Here is a 22279-nt window from a genome sequence, read left to right as displayed (position 1 = left end):
TGTACGATTGATGTGTACATGATCATGATTAAATGTAAGTACAAACAAGTTCATTTGTTCAGCCTCCGGTATGTACAACTGACGTCTACATGATCATGATTAAATGTAAGTACAAACAAGTTCATTTGTTCAGCCTCCGGTCTGTACGATTGATGTGTACATGATCATGATTAAATGTAAGTACAAACAAGTTCATTTGTTCAGCCTCCGGTATGTACGATTGACGTCTACATGATCATGATTAAATGTAAGTACAAACAAGTTCATTTGTTCAGCCTCCGGTCTGTACGATTGATGTGTACATGATCATGATTAAATGTAAGTACAAACAAGTTCATTTGTTCAGCCTCCGGTATGTACGATTGACGTCTACATGATCATGATTAAATGTAAGTACAAACAAGTTCATTTGTTCAGCCTCCGGTATGTACGATTGATGTCTACATGATCATGATTCAATGTAAGTACAAACAAGTTCATTTGTTCAGCCTCCGGTATGTACGATTGATGTCTACATGATCATGATTAAATGTAAGTACAAACAAGTTCATTTGTTCAGCCTCCGGTCTGTACGATTGATGTCTACATGATCATGATTCAATGTAAGTACAAACAAGTTCATTTGTTCAGCCTCCGGTCTGTACGATTGATGTGTACATGATCATGATTAAATGTAAGTACAAACAAGTTCATTTGTTCAGCCTCCGGTATGTACAACTGACGTCTACATGATCATGATTAAATGTAAGTACAAACAAGTTCATTTGTTCAGCCTCCGGTATGTACGATTGATGTGTACATGATCATGATTAAATGTAAGTACAAACAAGTTCATTTGTTCAGCCTCCGGTATGTACGATTGATGTCTACATGATCATGATTAAATGTAAGTACAAACAAGTTCATTTGTTCAGCCTCCGGTATGTACGATTGATGTCTACATGATCATGATTAAATGTAAGTACAAACAAGTTAATTTGTTCAGCCTCCGGTGTGTACGATTGACGTCTGCATGATCATGATAAAATGTAAGTACAAACAAGTTCATTTGTTCAGTTTAACAACACTGATGCACGAGATTTGACAACTATGTAGTTGGTTAAATAAAGAACTCATTTGGGGCAGAAGAAAGGTATTTATCCTGCAACCACTGTTAGTTTTGCCCGTTTGTTGATTGTTTAAAAGGAAAATCATAAACTGCTACTAGCAGGATTTCATGACACGACCCTTCGTTTTGACTTACCGGCCTCGGTGGCATCATGGTTAGGCCATTGGTCTACAGGCTGGTAGGTACTGGGTTCGGATCCCAGTCAAGGCATGGGATTTTTAATCCACTGCCTGTGGGAAGTGCAAATAAAAGATCCCTTGCTGCTAATCAGAAAGAGTAGCCCATGTAGTGGCGACAGCGGGTTTCCTATCTCAATATCTGTGTGGTCCTTAACCATATGTCTGACTCCATATACATGTAAAATAAAATGTGTTGAGTGCGTCATTAAATAAAACATTTCTTTCTTTCTTTCTTCGTTTTGACTTGTTTGCTTTTCTTTTTAAATTAGAATAATCCATAATCCTGAATATTACACTTTATTTCATTATTAACTGAATTCATTCTATGGTAAGCGAAACATTTAAGTTGGCAAAATTCTCATTCCAGGTTGGATGTTGGATGCAGAAAGCCGACCGTCTTTCAAAGAGCTGGCAGAAGAATTTGCCAAGATGTCACGTGACCCTGGGCGGTATCTAGTAATCCAGGTAAGTTACCCCGGACCGCAGGTTCAAATCACTGCCGGGAGAATAGCATTTCGTTTAGTTCATAGTAAGACAGTTTTAAATATTCATTCATTTGTTCTAGTAAATAATTCATTATAGAGCAGCTTTTAATATTCATTCAGTCATTTTAGTAACTATAGTTCATAGTAGGGCAACTTTAAATATCCATTCTAATAACTAGTTCATAGTAGGGCAACTTTAAATATTCATTCATTCATTCTAGTAACTATAGTTCATAGTTGGGCAACTTTAAATATCCATTCTAGTAAATAGTTCATAGTAGGGCAACTTTAAATATCCATTCTAGTAACTAGTTCATAGTAGGGCAACTTTAAATATTCATTCTAGTAACTAGTTCATAGTAGGGCAACTTTAAATATTCATTCATTCATTCATTCTAGTAACTATAGTTTTAAATATTCATAGTATAGTAGGGCAACTTTAAATATCCATTCTAGTAACTAGTTCATAGTAGGGCAACTTTAAATATTCATTCTAGTAACTAGTTCATAGTAGGGCAACTTTAAATATTCATTCATTCATTCTAGTAACTATAGTTCATAGTAGGGCAACTTTAAATATCCATTCTAATGACTAGTTCATAGTGGAGCAGTTTTAAATATGCATTCTAGTAACTAGTTCACAGTAGGGCAGTTTTATAGATCCATTTATCCATTCTAGTAACTAGTTCATAGTAGGGCAGTTTTAAATATCCATTCATTCATTCTAGTAACTAGTTCATAGTAGGACAGTTTTAAATATCCATTCATTCTAGTAACTAGTTCGTAGTAGGGCAGTTTTAAATATCCATTCATTCTAGTAACTAGTTCATAGTAGGTTAGTTTTAAATATCCATTCATTCTAGTAACTAGTTCATAGTAGGGCATTTTAAATATTCATTCATTCTAGTAACTAGTTCATAGTAGGTCAGTTTTAAATATCCATTCATTCTAGTAACTAGTTCATAGTAGGTCAGTTTTAAATATCCATTCATTCTAGTAACTAGTTCATAGTAGAGCAGTTTTAAATATCTGTTGTCTTGGGTCTTCTGTTTATTTTTCATTCATTCATTCATTCATTGATTCAGTTATTGATTGATTTATTGATTTATTTTGTGTTTTTTTTTTTGGTTTTTTTGGTTTTTCTTTTCTTCCAATACTATAAACCTGACCTCTCCCCTTTTGCATTTCTCCATTTTACAATGCGGACCTTCAGATTTCATGGTAACAGTCATTTCCAATACTGTGCCGGTAAAATCATGGACCTGAAATTTCAGTTCCCATGATTATTATATCTAGTACGACTATTCAACGAAAATAATATACATGTATATATAAATATATTTTTAAAATCATATATCTGATATCACACTACTAAAGAGTGTGTTTGACCCGAATCGGATTGTTGTGTTAACCGAATATTCTGTGTTCTGGTTTAGGTAACCCAAATCAGAATTCTAACATGCGCTTAAATGAAACGTGTTACACATTTGAACCAAAATCACTGGCACTAATTATTTGTAGTATATCTCTTAAATATAGGGGTCAAGAAATAGTATTTAAATTCAAATATAATTTTATAGAAAATATTTAATCTCCTGACTACTGTCACTGAAGTCAACAAATTAAAGTCTACTTCACACATGTGCTTGAGTACTGAAGGTGGCAATCGAATAGGCCCCACTATTTCCTGTGGTTTCATTATGGGAGAAAATGACGTAGGCCTAAACTATCATTTTTATTCAGCTGTCAAACTCACAACAGCATGTGTGTAATGAGAATGCATGTCAAAAATCAACTTTATACAGAGTTTGAAAATGTATCTCTTTGCACGGATGTTTGCGATAATTTAAATCGATGGCATTAAAAATGGGTTCCCATGACTTGTTTTCATGGAACCTAAATACAGTTTCAAATGGGTTCCCATGATCACAAGGCACAGAAGTGAAGAAGTGTTTCCCATGAAGTTTGAAATCCTATGGCCTGTAATGGACTGATTACAACAAATTTCACTTATTAAGTCAATAAAGAAATAAAGTAAGCTAAAAAAATAAAAAAAAATAAAAAAACAACTAAAAAAAGACACCCAGACTGTAAATGGGATACTTATTTATAACATTGTTAGACATTCTGACAAATATTTGTTGGGATGATTGGATCAGTCCATTGTAAAAATAAGTGGGAAATGCTCTTAAATCAGAGAGGTAAGGAGGTTAAAGGGACATTCCTGGTTTTGCTGCATTATAAGGTGTTTCCGACTAATAAAATATTTCTACCATTAAACTTACATATTAAATATAGTTTCTTGTTTAGAATATCAGTGTCTGTATATTCAATGTGTTTCTAGTCATCTTAATATTTGTAAGAAGCCCAAACTGGATTTTGTCTTCAAATAATTTCGTACGTATGAAAAAATAAAATGAAATTTAACCTACATGTAGTACAAATATTAGAACGATCAGAAACACGTTTAATATATAGCCACTAATATTTTATGCAAATTTTTTTATTTGATATGTAATTACAATCGTTAAAAAATCTCTGTTAGCCGATAACATCTTAAGAATTGTAGCAAATTCAGGAATATGTCTCTTTAAGCATTCATCAAAGTTGTCTTCCTTTGAAACAATGCAAACATGTAACACAAAGAATGAAAGAAAGAAGTGTCATGTCATGAGATAATAAGAGGTGATAATAAAATGATGATGAAATCTTAGCGGTGATATCAGACGATAATAAGATTTTAATGTGGTAGCAATAAAACGATAATGAGATTTTAATGTGGTAACAATAAAAACGATAATGAGATTTTAATGTGGTAACAATAAAACGATAATGAGATTTTAATGTGGTAACAATAAAACGATAATGAGATTTTAAGGAGATGATTATAATGAAATTTTAATGAATTTTTAATGAGGTGATCAGATGTTAATGAGGTGATAATAAGATGGTAATGATATTATAATGAGGTGATAGATGATAATAAGATTTTAATATAATAATGAGGTTAAGTGTTGTATGTGGCCGTCCATAATAATATGAGCAACCGTACGCGGTGGGGAGGGGGGTTAAGGGGCCAGCGTACACTTTTTTTGAAAATAAAAAAATGTCGATCAACATTTTTCATTTGGAGATGTACACTTTTATGGGGGGGAGTGGGGTGGTCAAAAGTATACGGTTTGTACACTCGTGAAAATTATGGACGGCCCCTTAATAAGATGATAATGAGGTTGTGTACGTGCATGAACTTCTTTTGTATATAGCCACATCAATAGAGTAACAGTGATGAGATTATACTAAGATTATAATGAGATGATAATAAGATTATAGTGAGATGATAATAAGATGATAATGAGAATGTAATGAAGCAATAAGATGATAATCAGATGTTAATGAGATGATAATCAGAGTTAATGAGATGATAATGAGATGTTAATGAGATGATATGATGTTAATGAGATGATAATGAGATGTTAATGAGCTGATAATGAGCTGATAATGAGATGTTAATGAGCTGATAATGAGATGTTAATGAGATGATAATTAGATGATAATAACAAATTTAATGAGGTAATAATAAAATGAAAATAAGATCATCAATGAGATGATTATATTTTAATGAGAGGTAATGAGATAATTAGGTTCTATGTGATAATTGGATGATAATAAGATGATAATGGGATAATAATGATTTTAGTTAGATGAATAGTGAAGCTGCTGTATTTTCATTGAGTATCTGACTACCTGACCTGACTATGAGACTTGACTATGTTATTTTTTTCTGGAAAATTAATCTTTCCTTTATTAATGTTATAGATAGATGTTACTTTTATTTATGCTCATGCTTTTATATTTAGTCAGAGTTCAGTTTATACCTTTTATTATTATTATTACTATTAGTATTAGTATTAGTATTACTATTACTATTACTATTACTATTACTATTACTATTACTATTACTATTATTATTATTATTAATGTACGACTGTTTTGGTGATCTTATTTTTTACTTATACATTGCAACTTATGTGTGAGAAAATCTATTTGTAGCCCCCAAAATAAAAAGAAAATATTAAAAAAAAAATAATAATAATAATAAATAAACTAAATACATTTTAGAATAGAATTTAATTGATTTTGAAACTGTCTGCATGATAGAATAACCAAGGTGTGCTTAAAATTTTAATTTTTATTATTTTGTTTTTAATATGTACATTTGGTGGAGATTATGTAATATTTTTTACAACCGAAACATAATTGTGAAATTTGGTCTTAAAGGGACATGGACTACTTTTTGCCTCCAGCTTTTTATTTGCAATATTAATATTTATACGTAGAAACGTAGATTTAAAATCGCTAGAATTAAAACTGTTTACAATGCAAAAATATTTCAATGGAGGATGAACACATGACCTTTAAGTGCTTTACAGTTGTTACATGTAAGTCAGAAAGATTATAACAATGGTGGAAAACTCAGAACATTCTGTTGAAAGTCTTTGAAACACTTGTTTAAGTTTTAAAGTGATGACCAACCCTAATTTTTAAACAATAAAGAATATGTTTCACTGTTAAAAGAGTCATTTTTGATAACTGAAATCATGCTTTACTTAAATTGTATTGTCTAGATTATCCATTTCCGTACATCCTAAGTGTTTCTGGTCATCCCGGTGTTTTTAATAAGACAAAACATTTTCATATTTTTAAAAACGCATGTGTGTCTGAAAAGTAATGGTTATGGAGTCGAGTTTTAGTCTGTTTTAAAATGTATTTAACTGTTTCAAAGTCACAGACTCTTGTTTCACTCAGTTGTAACTTTTTTCAAATGTGTTACAGGTTTGTATATTAACTAAACTTAGTATCTTTTTTCATGGGTTGAAACTAGGGTCTGCCCCTTTAATGAAATTCATGTATGAAATATGCAAGTATCAATGCATAACTCAATTTTTTAAAGTTAAATTGTACTGCATCTGAAGTGAACTAACCAGCCTCGGTGGGACATATCCCAGTGGTAAAGCATTCACTTGATGCGCTGTCAGACCGGCCTCGGTGGCGTCGTGGTTAGGCCATTGGTCTACAGGTTGGTAGGTACTGGGTTCGGATCCCAGTTGAGGCATGGGATTTTTAATCCAGATACCAACTCCAAACCCTGAGTGAGTGCTCTGCAAGGCTCAATGGGTAGGTGTAAACCACTTGCACCGACCAGTGCTCCATAACTGGTTCAACAAAGGCCATGGTGTGTGCTATCCTGCCTGTGAGAAGTGCAAATAAAAGATTCCTTGCTGCTAATCGGAAAGAGTAGCCCATGTAGTGGCGACAGTGGGTTTCCTCTCAAACTGTGTGGTCCTTAACCATATGTCTGACGCCATATAACCGTAAATAAAAATGTGTTGAGTGCACCGTTAAATAAAACATTTCCTTCTGAAGTGAACTATTTCTCATTTCTCAATTTCACTCAACCCAATCTCACCTCCATGTTGTTAAATCATTGTCTACTAATGCAAAATATATTTTTTATTTTATTGATTTATAAAGTTTTCTCATCTTCTCAGTTATAAAATTCCAAAATAGAACATTTGTGGGTTGGTTTTGTCTCGAACACCCACTGCTGAAATTGTTTTTTAAAAAATATTATAGGAATTGTGTTTAAACATCCGTAGTTTTGACATTCCTGGAAAGTTCATTTATGTATCAGAAATATCTTGATGTCTCTTGCTTTTTAGTGTTTATGGGTTGGTTTTTAAGTCTTAAGACATTTTGCATTTGTGAAATTCCAGAAAAGTGCATTTAATGGACTAATATTGTCTTTTGAAATCAGCCATTCCAATTAGAAATTTTAAAAGTACATTTGTGGACTAATATTGACTTTAAAGGGGTGAGATGTAGCCCAATGGTAAAGCACTCGCTTGATGTACAGTCGGTTTGGGATCGATCCCCATCAGTGGAGCCATTGGGCTATTTCTCGCTCCAGCTAGTGCACCACAACTGATACTTCAAAGGCTGTGGTATGTGCTATCCTGTGTAGAATGGTACATATAAAAGATCCCTTGCTGCTAATCGAAAAGAGTAGCCCATGAAGTGGCGACAGTGGGTTTCCTACCTCAATATCTGCGTGGTCTTTGAACATATGTCTGACACCATATAACCATAAATAAAATGTGTTGAGTGCGTCGTTAAATAAAACATTTCATTCCTAATATTGACTTAAAACAGAGTTTAGAAATCTGTGGAGAGTAAATTTAAATTACATTTGTGGATTTGTATTGTCTTGTAGGTTGGTATTTTCAAATTAATATTTAGAAATTAAATTTACAAACTAGTACTGTTTTTAAACATGGCCAATTTAGAAAATTCCTGGAAGGTAAATTTATTGATTGGTATTGTCTTTTGACGATTTATAAATTGGTGGATTGTCTGTTGACATCGTCACATCAAATTAATATTTAAAAAAAATAATGTTCCACCCACCATTCATATTATTATTTTGAAAAGTATGAAAATGGACTGACTTGTCTTTTCAAAATCACAATATAGAATTGGACATCCACCATTCAAATTTAATATAAAAAACTTCTGCTTGTGGATTGACAATTTAGGAATTGGTTTAATTCAGTTTTATTGATTCATATTATCTTCTGAGAGAAATTAATATAAATTCTGTGTAAGGATTAGTATTGTCTTTTAACATTGAAATGTTATAAATTGGTCCAAATTTTATCTATGGATTAGTATTGTCCTTTGATGTCCATCATTCAAACTGATATTTACAAATTGTTGGAAAGTAAATTTAAATTATATTTATCAATTGGTATTGTCTTCTGACATCTGACATTCAAATTGATATTTTTTTAAATGTTGTAAATAAATTTATTATATTATGTTTTGATTGGTATTGTCTTCTGACATCTGCCTTTCAAATTGATATAGTTGAAAAGTAAATTTAAATCAGACTTATCAATTGGTATTGTCTTCTGACATCTGTCATTCAAATTTAGATTTAGAAATTGTTGGAAAATAAATTTAATTTAGATTTATCAATTGGTATTGTCTTCTGATTTCTGCCATTCAAAATGATATTATTGGAAAGTAAATTTAAATTAGGTTTATCAGTTGGTATTGTCTTCTGATATCTGCCATTCAACTTGATATTATTGGAAAGGAAATTTAAATTAGGTTTATCAATTGGTATTGTCTTCTGATGTCTGTCATTCAAATTAATATTTACAAATTGTTGGATAGTAAATTGAAATTAGATTTATCAATTGGTATTGTCTTCTGACATCTGACATTCAAACTGATATTATTAGAAAGTAATTTAAATTAGGTTTATCAATTGGTATTTTCTTCTGACGTCTGTCATTCAAATTGATATTTACAAATTGTTGGAAAGTAAATTTAAATAAGATTTATCGATTGGTATTGTCTTCTGACATCTGTCATTCAAATTGATATTTACAAATTGTTGGAAAGTAAGTTTAAATTAGATTTATCAATTGGTATTGTCTTCTGACATCTGACATTCAAACTGATATTATTGGAAAGTAAATTTAAATTAGGTTTATCGATTGGTATTGTCTTGTAAGTGGGTTGTTCCTGTGTTGACGTGGCTGCTTCATGTTTGATTGCACACAGGGGGATGTGCTGAAGAAAATACCCGACCAGACAGAGGTGATATCGGAAATAGATTTGATCCCTGGCGATAGTTCCGATCTGCACCAGGTGAACAAAACAAACGTGCATGATTTTTATGCATGACCTAGTTGTGTTGCCATAGTGATGTCAACCCATAACCCATTTTGTAACCCATGTCCCAAAATAATGGGAAGGATTAAAGGATAAGAATTTTTCATGTGTAAAATTGTTGAATAACGAGATATATTTAAAGTGGACACTATTTTTTTAATTGTAAAATTGTTGAATAATGAGAGATATTTAAAAGTGGAAACCAGTTTTTTAATTGTAAAATAGTTAAATAACAAGAGATATTTAAAGTGGAAACCTTTTTTTTATTGTAAAATTGTTGAATAAGGAGAGATATTTAAAGTCAAAACCATTTTTTGTTGTCAAATTGTTGAATAACATCACTAAGTTTTGCCTTTACCATAGTTTGACACCCAATAGCCGATGTATTTTTTTCGTGCTGGGGTTTCGTTAAACATTCATTCATTCATTCTTTTTGTTGAATAACGAGATATTTAAAGTGGAAACAATTTTTTTATTATAACATTGTTAAATAATGTAAGATATTTAAAGTGGAAAAAAAAAAAATTAATTGTAAAATTGTTGAATAACGAGATATATTTAAAGTGGAAATCATGTTTTTTTATATTGTAAAATTGTTGAATAACGAGAGATATTTAAAGTAGAAACTAGTCTCCATATATTTTTAATTAAAAGAAACATCAATAAACATCCCAAAACCAACAACAACCCACTGAGGAATTTATAAACAATAGATTTTCATGTATTGGTAATTGTTATCAGTATTTTAATAATTTTAATTTTAAATAATAAATATAATAAATGTAATATAATAATAATAGTTTTATAATAATAATAACAACGTAACAATTGAAACTGTTTCTAAAAATATCCTGGAAGTAGGTTTTTTTTTTGTTCATCTGCAGCTAAAAGTAATTGAAAATTTCATGGCATTTTCTTAAATAAAATGCTTGGAAATGTATTCTAATTAGTTTACCTGAACTTGAATATGTACCAAGATGTAATACATGCTATATGCGTGCTGCACCACCCCCACCCCAATCCTCCAATCCCCCAATCCTCAGCCCCACCCACAACTCTTTAACCAACCAGCAATTTCATAAACAAAACCATTTTTAATTTCTTTTTCTTTTTTTTTAGCATACAAATTGTACTTTTTTTCCTTCTTTTTTTTATTTCTGCAAAATACATTCTGATAATGTTAGATTAAGTGTTATCTACTTCATTACCTTATAAAATAAAAACTTATAAATTATACAAATTGAACATTTAATAAACAAAAACATGTTGCAGCATATATATATATATATATATATATATATATATAGCTTTTTATGGGATTATTATATATTCTAACTATTTAGTTTGTGAGCATTACTTTTAACTAAAAGTTACATATTCTTTTTGTCTCTTGTTTTTTAAAAACAATAATAGCAGATATTGTAATTACTAGTATTATAATATATAAAAAACACATAGTGTCAATTGGCGGGATTCGAACATTCGAACCTACTGCACCGATTCGCATGACATCTTACAGCCTGTGACCTCAACCGCTTGGCCAACAGGGTCATCCACACAAAAAATGGAAGCCCAATTCACCGTTGTTAAGGCAGTGTGCTGTCAAACACTAAAGTAACAGTTCGGTATTTTTAAATTGCAATGAGGCTAATGACGCCAATAGTAAATCAGCAGGAACATTGACCCAGTAATTATAATATTTCAAAACAAAGTGTCAGTTGTCAGAATTCAAACTTACTACACTGATTTGCGAGGCATTTGACAGCTCACGATCTTAATACACTCGGTCAATGGGGACATTCACAAAAATGCACTTCTGCATACTTTTTTATTATTTTAAATTCACATTTTGCATGATAACTTTGAAAACAAATTAACTCCTTTTTTTATTAAGAAGAGCACTGTATTAATGTATGCTAATTTATTTTAGTCTTCTTCTTTTTAATTTCATTTTTAGTTTATGCACATGTTAGTAGCAGTCTTGTCTTCACTAACTTTTTTGTTTTGTTTCTTTTGTTTTCTATTAGTTTATAACTGACCTAATACGGTAAATGTCTTAAGAAATAGTGAGACTCAAACTTGACTACTACCTGTATGACAACCCTCTTAAATATGACTAAATAATGAATGTACACATTATATATATTGTCCCAGTTCTTATCTTAACTGAGAAAACCAATGTTAAAAAAAATGTGTCTATTAAAATACTAATTAAAAAAAGTGATGTTCCAATTAATTATTATAATCGAAAATTGATTGGTTGGGCGCTACTGATATGATTATTTTTTATAAAGAAGGAATGAAATGTTTTATTTAACGACACACTCAACACATTTTATTTACGGTTACATGGCGTTAGACATATGGTTATGGACCACACAGATATTGAGGGAGGAAACCTGCTGTCGCCACTTCATGGGCTACTCTTTTCAATTAGCAGCAAGGGATCTTTTATATGCACCCTCCCACAGACAGGATAGTACATACCACAGCCTTTGTTACACCAGTTGTGGAGCACTGGCTGGAAAGAGAAATAACCCAATGGGTCCACCGACAGGGATCGATCCTGGACCGACCGCACATCAAGCGAACGCTTTACCACTGGGCTATGTCCCGCCCTTTATCTGTTATAAAAAAATCCATAACGTATTGTCACAGGAAATGTTGACAGTAATTGTTCATTCAGTTTATATAATGGAATTGATGTAAATATCATAGTTTGACACCCAATAGCTGATATATTTTTTTATGCTGAGGTGTTGATAAACATTTATTCATTCATTCATGTTAATATGGGGGTGGGAGAGTGGGTGGGAGGGTGTTTTCATGTGTACTAAAAAAAAACCAAAGGCATTAAATAGTTATTAAAAGTAAAATTAATGATTTGTAAGGTCTTATCACAGTGGCCAAAACATTAGATGTATGGTTCTTATGATCCAGACCGGTCTCGGTGGCGTCGTGGTTAGGCCATCGGTCTACAGGCTGGTAGGTACAGGGTTCGGATCCCAGTCGAGGCATGGGATTTTTAATCCAGATACCGACTCCAAACCCTGAGTGAGTGCTCCACAAGGCTCAATGGGTAGGTGTAAACCACTTGCACCGACCAGTGATCCATAACTGGTTCAACAAAGTCCATGGTTTGTGCTATCCTGCCTGTAGGAAGTGCAAATAAAAGATCCCTTGCTGCTAATCGGAAAGAGTAGCCCATGTAATGGCGACAGCGGGTTTCCTATCAAAATCTGTGTGGTCCTTAACCATATGTCTGACGCCATATAACCGTAAATAAAATGTGTTGATCCAGAGCCATCATGTGTTATGGGATGGGATGTAGCCCAGTGGTAAAGCACTCACTCTATGCACAGTCAGTCCAAGATCGATCCCCGTCGGTGGGCCTGTTATTTTTCGTTCCAGCCAGTGCACCACAACTGGTATATCAAAGGCCATGGTATGTACTACCCTGTCCATGGGATGGTGCATATAAAAGATCCCTTGCTGCTAATCGAAAAGAGTAGCCCACGAAGTGGCAACAGCGGGTTTCCTCTCTCAGTATATGTGTGGTCCATAACCATATGTCTGACGCCATATAACTGTAAACAAAATGCATCGTTAAATCAAACATTTCTTTCTTTTTTCTTTCATATGTTCATATAATTCAAACCTATGGTGTAATCATATATTTCGTTTCAACTTATTTTTTGTGCTCAAATCCAAATAAGGTTCAAGCATGCTGTCCTGGGCACACACACCTTAGTTATCTGGGCTGTCTTTCTAGGACAGTCAGTTGTTAGTGGTTATTGAGAAAGAAGAGGGTGTAGTGGTCTTACACCTACCCACCGAGTCGTTAAAACTCACTCTGGGTGGGAGCCGGTACCGGGTTGTGAACCCTGTGCGTATCAGCCTTATGTCCGATGGCTTAACCATGACACCACCGAGGCCGGTATTGTGTAATCAAACGTCGGTGCAAACCAATTATCTATGATGATTTTTCATCTGATTTCCCTGGCTAATATAAGGTTGCCATAGACCAAATCAAGTGTTTAGCGTTTTCTAATATTACTGATTAGTTGAAACATATTCTATTGCTTTTGAAAAAACTAATTTATTAGGCACAAGTTTTCCAACTTTCTATGCCTTTTTATAATACGTACATAATCATGACAGTGTTATATTTATGCAATATAAATGTTAACAAATATTAATGTTATTGAAAGAAAGAAAGAAAGAAAGAGAAGAAGAAATTAAAACTTCTCCAGGTTTGTTAAAAGCAAAACAAAAATGACCGGCATCACAATCTGTAAATTACTGATTAAAGGGAACTTTTTTGTTTTATTTATATACATGTAAAAGGCTTGAGCTATATGTATAAAAGACCTATTAAGCCTGAGCTGTATGAAAAACTACCTATTCAGGTTGAGCTGCATGTATAAAAGCCCTACTCAGCTTGAGCTTATGAAAATTACCTATTCAGGTTGAGCTGTATCTATAAAAGACCTACTCAGCTTGAGCTTATGAAAATTACCTATTCAGGTTGAGCTGTATATATATAAAAGACCTATTAAGCTTGAGCTTATGAAAATTATCTATTCAGGTTGAGCTGTATATATAAAAGACCTATATGGCCTAAACTGTATATACAAATAAGCTAGGTAGCCTGATCTGTTTATGTTCTATTCAGCCTTAGTTGTATGTACAACTATTCTGTTCAGCCTGAGTTGTTTGTACACAAATTCTATTCAGCCTGAGTTGTATAACATCTATTTAAACTGAGCTGTATATTTGGTGGACTTTTCTGTTCGTACACATATTGGGGGGGGGGAGGGGAATCGTACCAAATTTAAGCATGGATTAAAAAATAATTATAAAAAAAATAAAAATAAAAACAAACTTGTATACATGGTTTTTTTTAGAGGTAGTTGTCAATAGCCAGTATAACACACGTTTATTAAAACTGTAAGTGTGTTTTTATTTTGCATTAGTAAATGATGTTGTAATATGGTGAGGTGAGATTGTGTATGTGTGTGTGTGTGTGTGTGTGTATATAAAGGTTATGAGCTAATCACCTAAGACACAGTTGTGTTTAGGGGTGTAGTTCCTTCCCACATTTCCCCACTTCAGACCGTTTTTTCTCTAAAATTGTCACATTTTCTGTATTTTTCAAATAAAGAGCTTTTTTTTTCACAAGAAAAAGAAAGAAAGAAAAAAGATTTTAAAAAAGGAATAAAACCCAACCTAGTATTAATTGTTCTTGTGATGGTTTTGTTAACACAGTCATATTCATATGGGTAATGGGACATGTACCCACTAAATATTTTTAAGTGCCTTTTTTTCCCCCTTTTTTCATTTTTTTCATTTGGGTTGCCCTTTTGATGAGTTGGTTCATGTGCCATTAGTCTCTCTCCCCTCCCAATTTTTTTTTCCCCTGGATCTGCCCCCCCCCCCCCCCCTTCCCAAATTTGGTTAAAAAAAAAAATTAATAATTTTTTTTTTTAAATTCCTGGATCTGCCCTGTATTAACATTGTACTTAGCAATCACCTGTTTATGTGGTCGGCTACACAAAGAACAGTTTTTACAATTGAATAAGGGCGGGAGTTAGCTCAGTTGGGTGAGTGCTCGTGTGAGGTGCTTGTGCCACAGGATCAAACCACCTCTTGTGGATCCATTCAACTGATTAGGTTTTTTCTCGTTCCAACCAGTGCACCACAACTGGTATATCAAAGGCTGTGGTATGTGTTGTCCTGTCTGTGGGAAAGTGCTTATATAAAAGATCCCTTGCTGCATTAGGAACAATGTAGCTCATTTCCACCCTAAGACTACGAGTCAAAATTAGCAAAATTGTTTAGACTTCCAGTAGCCAATGATTAAGGCAGGAAGGAAATGGTTTATTTAATGACGCACTCAACACATTTTATTTATGGTTATATGGCGTCGGACATATGGTTAAGGACCACACAGATATTGAGGGAGAAAAAGAAAGAAAGAATTGTTTTATTTAACGACGCGCTCAACACATTTTATTTACGGTTATATGGCGTTGGACATATGGTTATGGACCACACAGATATTGAGAGAGGAAACCCACTGTCGCCACTTCATGGGCTACTCTTTTCGATTAGCAGCAAGGAATCTTTTATATGCACTATCCCACAGACAGGATAGCACATACCACGGCCTTTGATGTACCAGTCGTGGTGCACCGTCTAGAGCGAGAAATAGCCCAATTGGCCCACTGACGCGGATTGATCTCAAACTGACCGCGCATCAAGCGAGCGCTCTACCACTGGGCTACGTCTCGCCCCCTAGCCAATGATTAATTAATCAATGTGCTCTAATGGTGTTGATAAGCAACAACAAAAAAACATAACTCTTTCCCTTAGTCCCTTCCCAAAAATATTTCCTGGATCCGCCCTGTATTAACATTATACTTTGCAATCACCTGTTTATTTGGTCAGCCACACAAAGAACAATTTTCACTACTGACTAAGGAAGGGGGCGGGACCTAGTCCAGTGGTAGAGCGCTCGCTTGATGCGCAGTCGGTCTAGCATCGTTCCCCGTCGGTGGACCCATTGGGCTATTTCTCGTCCCAGCCAGTGCTCCACAACTGGTGTAACAAAAGCTGTGGTATGTACTATCCTGTCTGTGGGATGGTGCATATAAAAGATCCCTTGCTGCTAATCGAAAAGAGTAGCCCATAAAGTGGCGACAGCGGGTTTCCTGTCTCAGTATCTGTGTGGTCCTTAACCATATGTCCGACACCATATAACTGTAAATAAAATGTGTTGAGTGCGTCATTAAATAAAACATTTCCTTCCTTCCTTCCAATAGCCAATGATTAATTAATCAATGTGCTCTAGTTTTGTCGATAAACAACAAAACAAAAAACTTAACTCTTTCTCTTAGTCCCGTCCCCAAAATATTTCCTGGATCTGCCCTATATTAACATTATACTTTACAACCACCTGTGTATATGGTCAGCCACACAAAGAACGATTTTCACTATTGACTAAGGAGTTATTGTTTGTGTTTCAGGGCGACGAACTGTTGCGTCTGCCGAGTCACTCATATGACAAGAACGACCTTGTTCGCAGTTTGAGTATTCCAGCAGACGGGCCAGAGGAAGTCATAGAAGCAGACGACTACCTACAGCCTCAGTCTGAAGCAGAGGCGGAGAATGATTCCCTGCCGCATATAAAGGTTAGAGGATAAAGAGAATAATTTATATATGGCCTACCTAGGGAGACACCTCATCATCTGCAGGTCTTAACTAACGAGCTACTCTCGGCCTACTAAAATCCAAACCTATACGTAGCTCCCTACCTTTTATTCAAAATTGCGCCAAACTTCCGTCAACAAAATGCGCACCCATTTCCCTTTGGCTTAATCCTACAGGACATTCCAAATATATGGCACCATACCACCCCACCACCTGTTACCGGCTACGGTTGGACTGCTGGTGCTCCCTTGCACCTGCCAGTGCAGGTGGTCCCTCCTCCACCCACCCCTACCCTTTCCTGTCCTGGACAGAAGAACCAGCTGAGGCCGGTACTTGTGCCCAGGACAGGCGTGCGCTACAACAGCTTGCTCTGAATGTGCACGTTAAACAATTTCCCATTCCCATTCTCCCAAGGCTTATAACAAGTTAAGTTTATATATAAAAAGGTAATTTAATTTTTTGATATTACACTAAATTAAAGGCATATTGTCACAGACCACTGACCTATTTAATGGTCTAACAAAATATTACCTGAACAAAAATAATTTGATTTGTCCCTAAATGTACTTTATTCAACCATCTTCATGGCCATCATACTCCATTTATTAATGACATTTTGTAAAAATAATTGAATTATGGCAATGGTCCATAATTCAAAAACTAAAATTGCCGAGGGGGATGGCATGGATTTCACTCCATTATGTTTCAGTTAAAGTGATGCGATAGCTAGATTTGGTTTCCAACAATTAATGTAATTTTTAGTTATTATCCTTAAATTCGTGACAGTATGCCTTTAAGACCAGTCCGACTGAAAATTGTGCCAAATAACTAACTGTAAAGTTAATATCTTGGCTTATCTGACTTATGACACTTCTAAAAATTTAAAAATCTCCCCTCCTCCCCCCCCCCCCCCCCCCCCTTTTATTGGGTTGTAATTTCAAAATTGTCCCATTTAATTTCGACTCTTCCCCTCCCCCCTCCCGCTCCGGAGTTGGTCACTGGCAATGATGGCGACTCTCCTCTGGGGTGGGGGGTGCCTGAACCGTCGGGATATGGGCATATTAAACGAGTTCCCTTCCCTTCAGGTAGCATTACTCATAGAGAAAGTGGTTGTAGGATACAAATGTTTTTCCTGTGGTTACATGGTGCCGACATTCAATAACCGAAGATTGATAAATCAGTGTGCTCTAGTGGTGTCGTTAAACAAAACAAATAATTCTGTTGTTACAGGGTGCTGCTGGGATGGCATTGCTCAGTTCTGATCTTGTCAAATTCTTCAAATACAGACTCATTCATTCATTCATTCATTCATTCTTTCTTTCTTTCTTTCTTTCGTTCGTTCGTTCGTTCGTTCGTTCGTTCGTTCGTTCGTTCGTTCGTTCGTTCGTTCGTTCGTTCTTCATTCATTCTTTCAATCATTCAATCATTCATTCTTTCAATCATTCATTCATTCATTCTTTATTGACTTAGATCTAAACAGCTCATAAGTTACATGAAGAAAAAAAAAAAAAAAAAAAAAAAATATATATATATATATATATATACAGATAAACAAATACACAGGTGAACAATGGTGTCACATAATGAAATAATGTACAATGGAAAGTAAATAAACAATAAATAAATAATTTTTATAATAAAATAAATAAATAAATGAGATAACTACATAGTGTTGTTTCTTAACTGGGTAGCTTGATACAGATAATTTCCACACTCTCAGAAAAAGTGGTTGTAGGATGAAACCATTTTTCCTGTTGTTACAGTGTGCTACTGGGATGACATCGCTCAGTTCTGATCCTGTAAAATTCTTCAAACACAGAGGTACTGTAGTATTACTCATAGAGAAAGTGATTGCAGGATAAAAACATTCTTTCCTCTTGTTACAGGGTGCTACCGGGATGTCTCACTTCGACCCAAAGCTGATGGCAAAGGAGGATCACATGCGTCCTCCGTGGCGAGAGAAGCGTTACGCCCACCTCGAGTCAGCGGCCGAGGCGAGAAACCAACGACTATCGCCGACCCGCGGACGCGGGGATTCCGTCAACTCACGATACAGTTCGGACCCCGTCAAGTTCTTCAAAGACAGAGGTAGTATTTAGAGGATGAACTAACGAGTCGCTCGTTAGATACAATTTGATTTCGAAAAAAACTTTCTTTTTTTTGTTTTTTTTCTTCTTTTTTTTTAGAGATATATTAAATTTCACTTTATTTCATTACAATGGTCATAGGCATATGCTTCTTTAAGGCATATAGACGTAAGGTCGTCTTAAGCCTATCAATATTTTTTTCTTTTTTTTTTTCTTTTATTCACAGATTCCCTTTTACACTGTGCCTACCCCCATCCAGGGGGAAACAAAAGAAAGAAATGTTTTATTTAACAACGCACTCAACACATTTTATTTTCGGTTATATGGCGTCAGACATATGGTTAAGGACCACACAGATTTTGAGAGGAAACCCGCTGTCACCACTACATTCGCTACTCTTCCGATTAGCAGCAAGTGTTTTTTAACTCAACTTTCACTCACACATTCACACAACATCCAAGGCTATATCTAGTGTTTTCCCTAGCATGTTTTAGCATGGTGCAGCACTATGCCTCAATAGTCTAGCACCATCTTGCCTTAACCAACACCATGCTGCCCTGAGATTAAACAAGCCTTTTTCACTAATTAATTCTAAAATTGCCTTTATAAAACACCAAAAAAGGTATTATTAATGAATAAAATATGCCTTTTATATCTTTTGCCATTCATTTATTAAAGCAAGCACATAAATTACATTAATGTTTATTTCAATTAATTTTTGTGTATTTTTACTGAAAAACAAGTGCCCCGAAAATGGTGAAAATGGTAAAAAGTTGAATTTCGAAAAAACCCAACTGGTTTTAAGGAAGGAAGGAAGGAAGGAAGGAAATGGTTTATTTAACGTCGCACTCAACACATTTTATTTATGGTTATGTGGCATCGGAAATATGGTTAAGAACCATTCAGATATTGAGGGAGGAAACCCGCTGTTGCAGCCTCATGGGCTATTCTTTTCAGTCAACAGCAAAGGATCTTTTATATGCACCATCCCATAGACAGGATAACACATACCACAGCCTTTGATGTACCAGTCGTTGTGCACTGGCTGGATCGAGAAATAGCCCAATGGGCCCACTGATGGGGATCGATCCCAAACTGACCAAGCGAGTGCTTTGTTGTAAGATAAAATGGTATCTAACAGCCACTTGTGTAGTATTCTCTTTATAAATTAGTTCTCCGAACAGAGGTAATCATTCGAGCATTTTCCCTAAGTCTTTGTCACCATATAACCGTAAATAAAATGTGTTGAGTGCGTCGTTAAATAAACCATTTCCTTCCTTCCTTTCTCAATCAAGTTGGTCATCAACGTTACATCTACTACCAAATTAAACATCTTCAAAACTTGAGGCCTTCAAATCTTGATATTGATTAGACCCATTCTCTAATTGGGCTTTTTCATATCCTCACCAGTGCCCCACGACTGGTATATCAAAGACCACGGTATGTGCTGTCCTGTCTGTGGGAAAGTGCATATAAAATACACTCTGCTGTTAATGGGGGAAAGTGTCGCGGGTTTCCACTAAGACAGTAATATCAGAATTAGCAAATGTTTGGTCGTCCAGATTAATAAATCATTGTGCTGTAGTGGTGGTGTTAAACACAGAAAGAAAGAAAGGAATGTTTTATTTAACGACGCACTCAACACATTTTATTTACGGTTATATGGCATCAGACATATGGTTAAGGATCACACAGATTTTGAGAGGAAAGCCCGCTGTCGCCACTTCATGGGCTACTCTTTCCGATTAGCAGCAAGGGATTTTTTTTTTTGCGCTTCTCACAGGCAGGATAGCACAAACCATGGACTTTGTTGAACCAGTTATGGATCACTGGTCGGTGCAAGTGGTTTACACCTACCCATTGAGCCTTGCGGAGCACTCACTCAGGGTTTGGAGTCGGTATCTGGATTAAAAATCCCATGCCTCGACTGGGATCCGAACACAGTACCTACCAGCCTGTTGACCGATGGCCTAACCACGACGCCACCAAGGCCGGTCCTGGTGTTAAACAAAATTTTGACATTTTGACATTTGACAAATGTAACGTTTTAATTTGACATAATTTGTCTGAAACGTATTTCAGAGGTCCGAATTTTTGGCACCCTATTTCAAACCGTCCGTTCTTCCCATAGTACCTTATTTACAGCCCGCTATAATTTTTTTAGCAGAAAATATTTCTTTTGGCCTGTTATTTCTAAAACAAAATTAACAGCAAGTCGTATTTTACTTCCTGTTTCGAAGATCCGGGACGTGGTAAAGCGCTCACTTGATGTGCAGTCGGTTTGAGGTCGATTCCCATTGGTGGACCCATTGTGGTATTTCTTGTTCCAGGCAGTGCACCACGGCTGGTATATCAAAAGCCTTGGTATGTGTTATCCTGTCTGTGGGATGGTGCATATAAAAGATCACTTGCTACTAATGGAAAAATGTAGCAGGTTTCGTCTCTAAGACTATTTGTCAAAATTATCAAATGTTTGACATCCATTAGTCGATGATTGATAAATCCGTGTGCTCTAGTGGTGGTGTTAAACAAAACAAACTTCTTCTTCCAGGTTTGAGTACTGCGATATAGTAGTCCCCAAATACTTCAAAATGTGCCAAGTTGTCATTAAACATACATTCCTTTCATTTATTTTTAGGCTTTTAATTTAATAACGTATCTCTCTTCTTTTTTTTCAGATGAAGTAGATTTGATGCAGCGTGGTTTTGATGACCGCCCCTTCTATAATGGCATCCCTGACACAGCCCCAAGCAGTCCCTCCCCTCCCCCACCACTGAAATCGGAAATGCCCCTGCATATACCGGTGGATGAAGATGACTATCTACAACCGAAATCCTCGCGTCCAGCAGCGTACATGGACCTCAGTGATAGAGGTACGTTTGTTTCGGTGCCATCAGTGTGTCTCTTGACAAACAAATACATGTACATGTTATAGATAACATATCATAACATGTATCATAAATAGAGGTTATTACCAGAGCGTGCTTCGGTATATATAGTCAGTATCATTGTCATATATTAGGAATAAAAATTGTATTATGCGAGCTTCTGACAAACCGTAATGTATTATTTTTATTCCTAATATGGCTATCCAGATATGGAACCCGGGATAGACATACTCGAAACTTTCGTGGTATATGAGCATGGCAAAATTCACATACACACACATACACACATTCCTAATATATGATATTGACGATGCCGAAACACACGAGGGTAATAATCTCTTAATCATACAATCCCCAGCTCAGTACAACATGTTTTTGTAAACTGTACATTCCTAATATATGATATTGACGATACCGAAATACACGAGGGTAATAATCTCTTTATCATATAAGCTCAAGCTTGATACAACATGTTTTTGTAAACTGTACATTCCTAATATATGATATTGATGATACCGAAATACACGAGGGTAATAATCTCTTTATCATATAAGCTCAAGCTTGATACAGCGTGTTTTTG

The 22279-nt window shown here is 34.9% G+C and overlaps 1 protein-coding gene across 1 annotated transcript in view; it reads left to right on the top strand.

The window, feature by feature from the left end:
• Positions 1–22279, top strand: part of LOC121387807 (epidermal growth factor receptor-like) — a 77731-nt gene that overhangs the window by 51632 nt on the left and 3820 nt on the right. Inside the window, 5 exon segments of the mRNA XM_041519019.1 lie at positions 1655–1752; positions 9402–9488; positions 16541–16705; positions 18611–18812; positions 21490–21684. Coding sequence (XP_041374953.1) covers positions 1655–1752; positions 9402–9488; positions 16541–16705; positions 18611–18812; positions 21490–21684 — 747 coding nt within the window.

Source organism: Gigantopelta aegis, chromosome 13 (assembly GCF_016097555.1).
Source record: "Gigantopelta aegis isolate Gae_Host chromosome 13, Gae_host_genome, whole genome shotgun sequence".
In the NCBI taxonomy this organism is placed as follows: Eukaryota; Metazoa; Mollusca; class Gastropoda; order Neomphalida; family Peltospiridae; genus Gigantopelta; species Gigantopelta aegis.
Note: the sequence above shows the minus strand (reverse complement) of the source record. Positions and strands in the feature narration are given on the sequence as shown.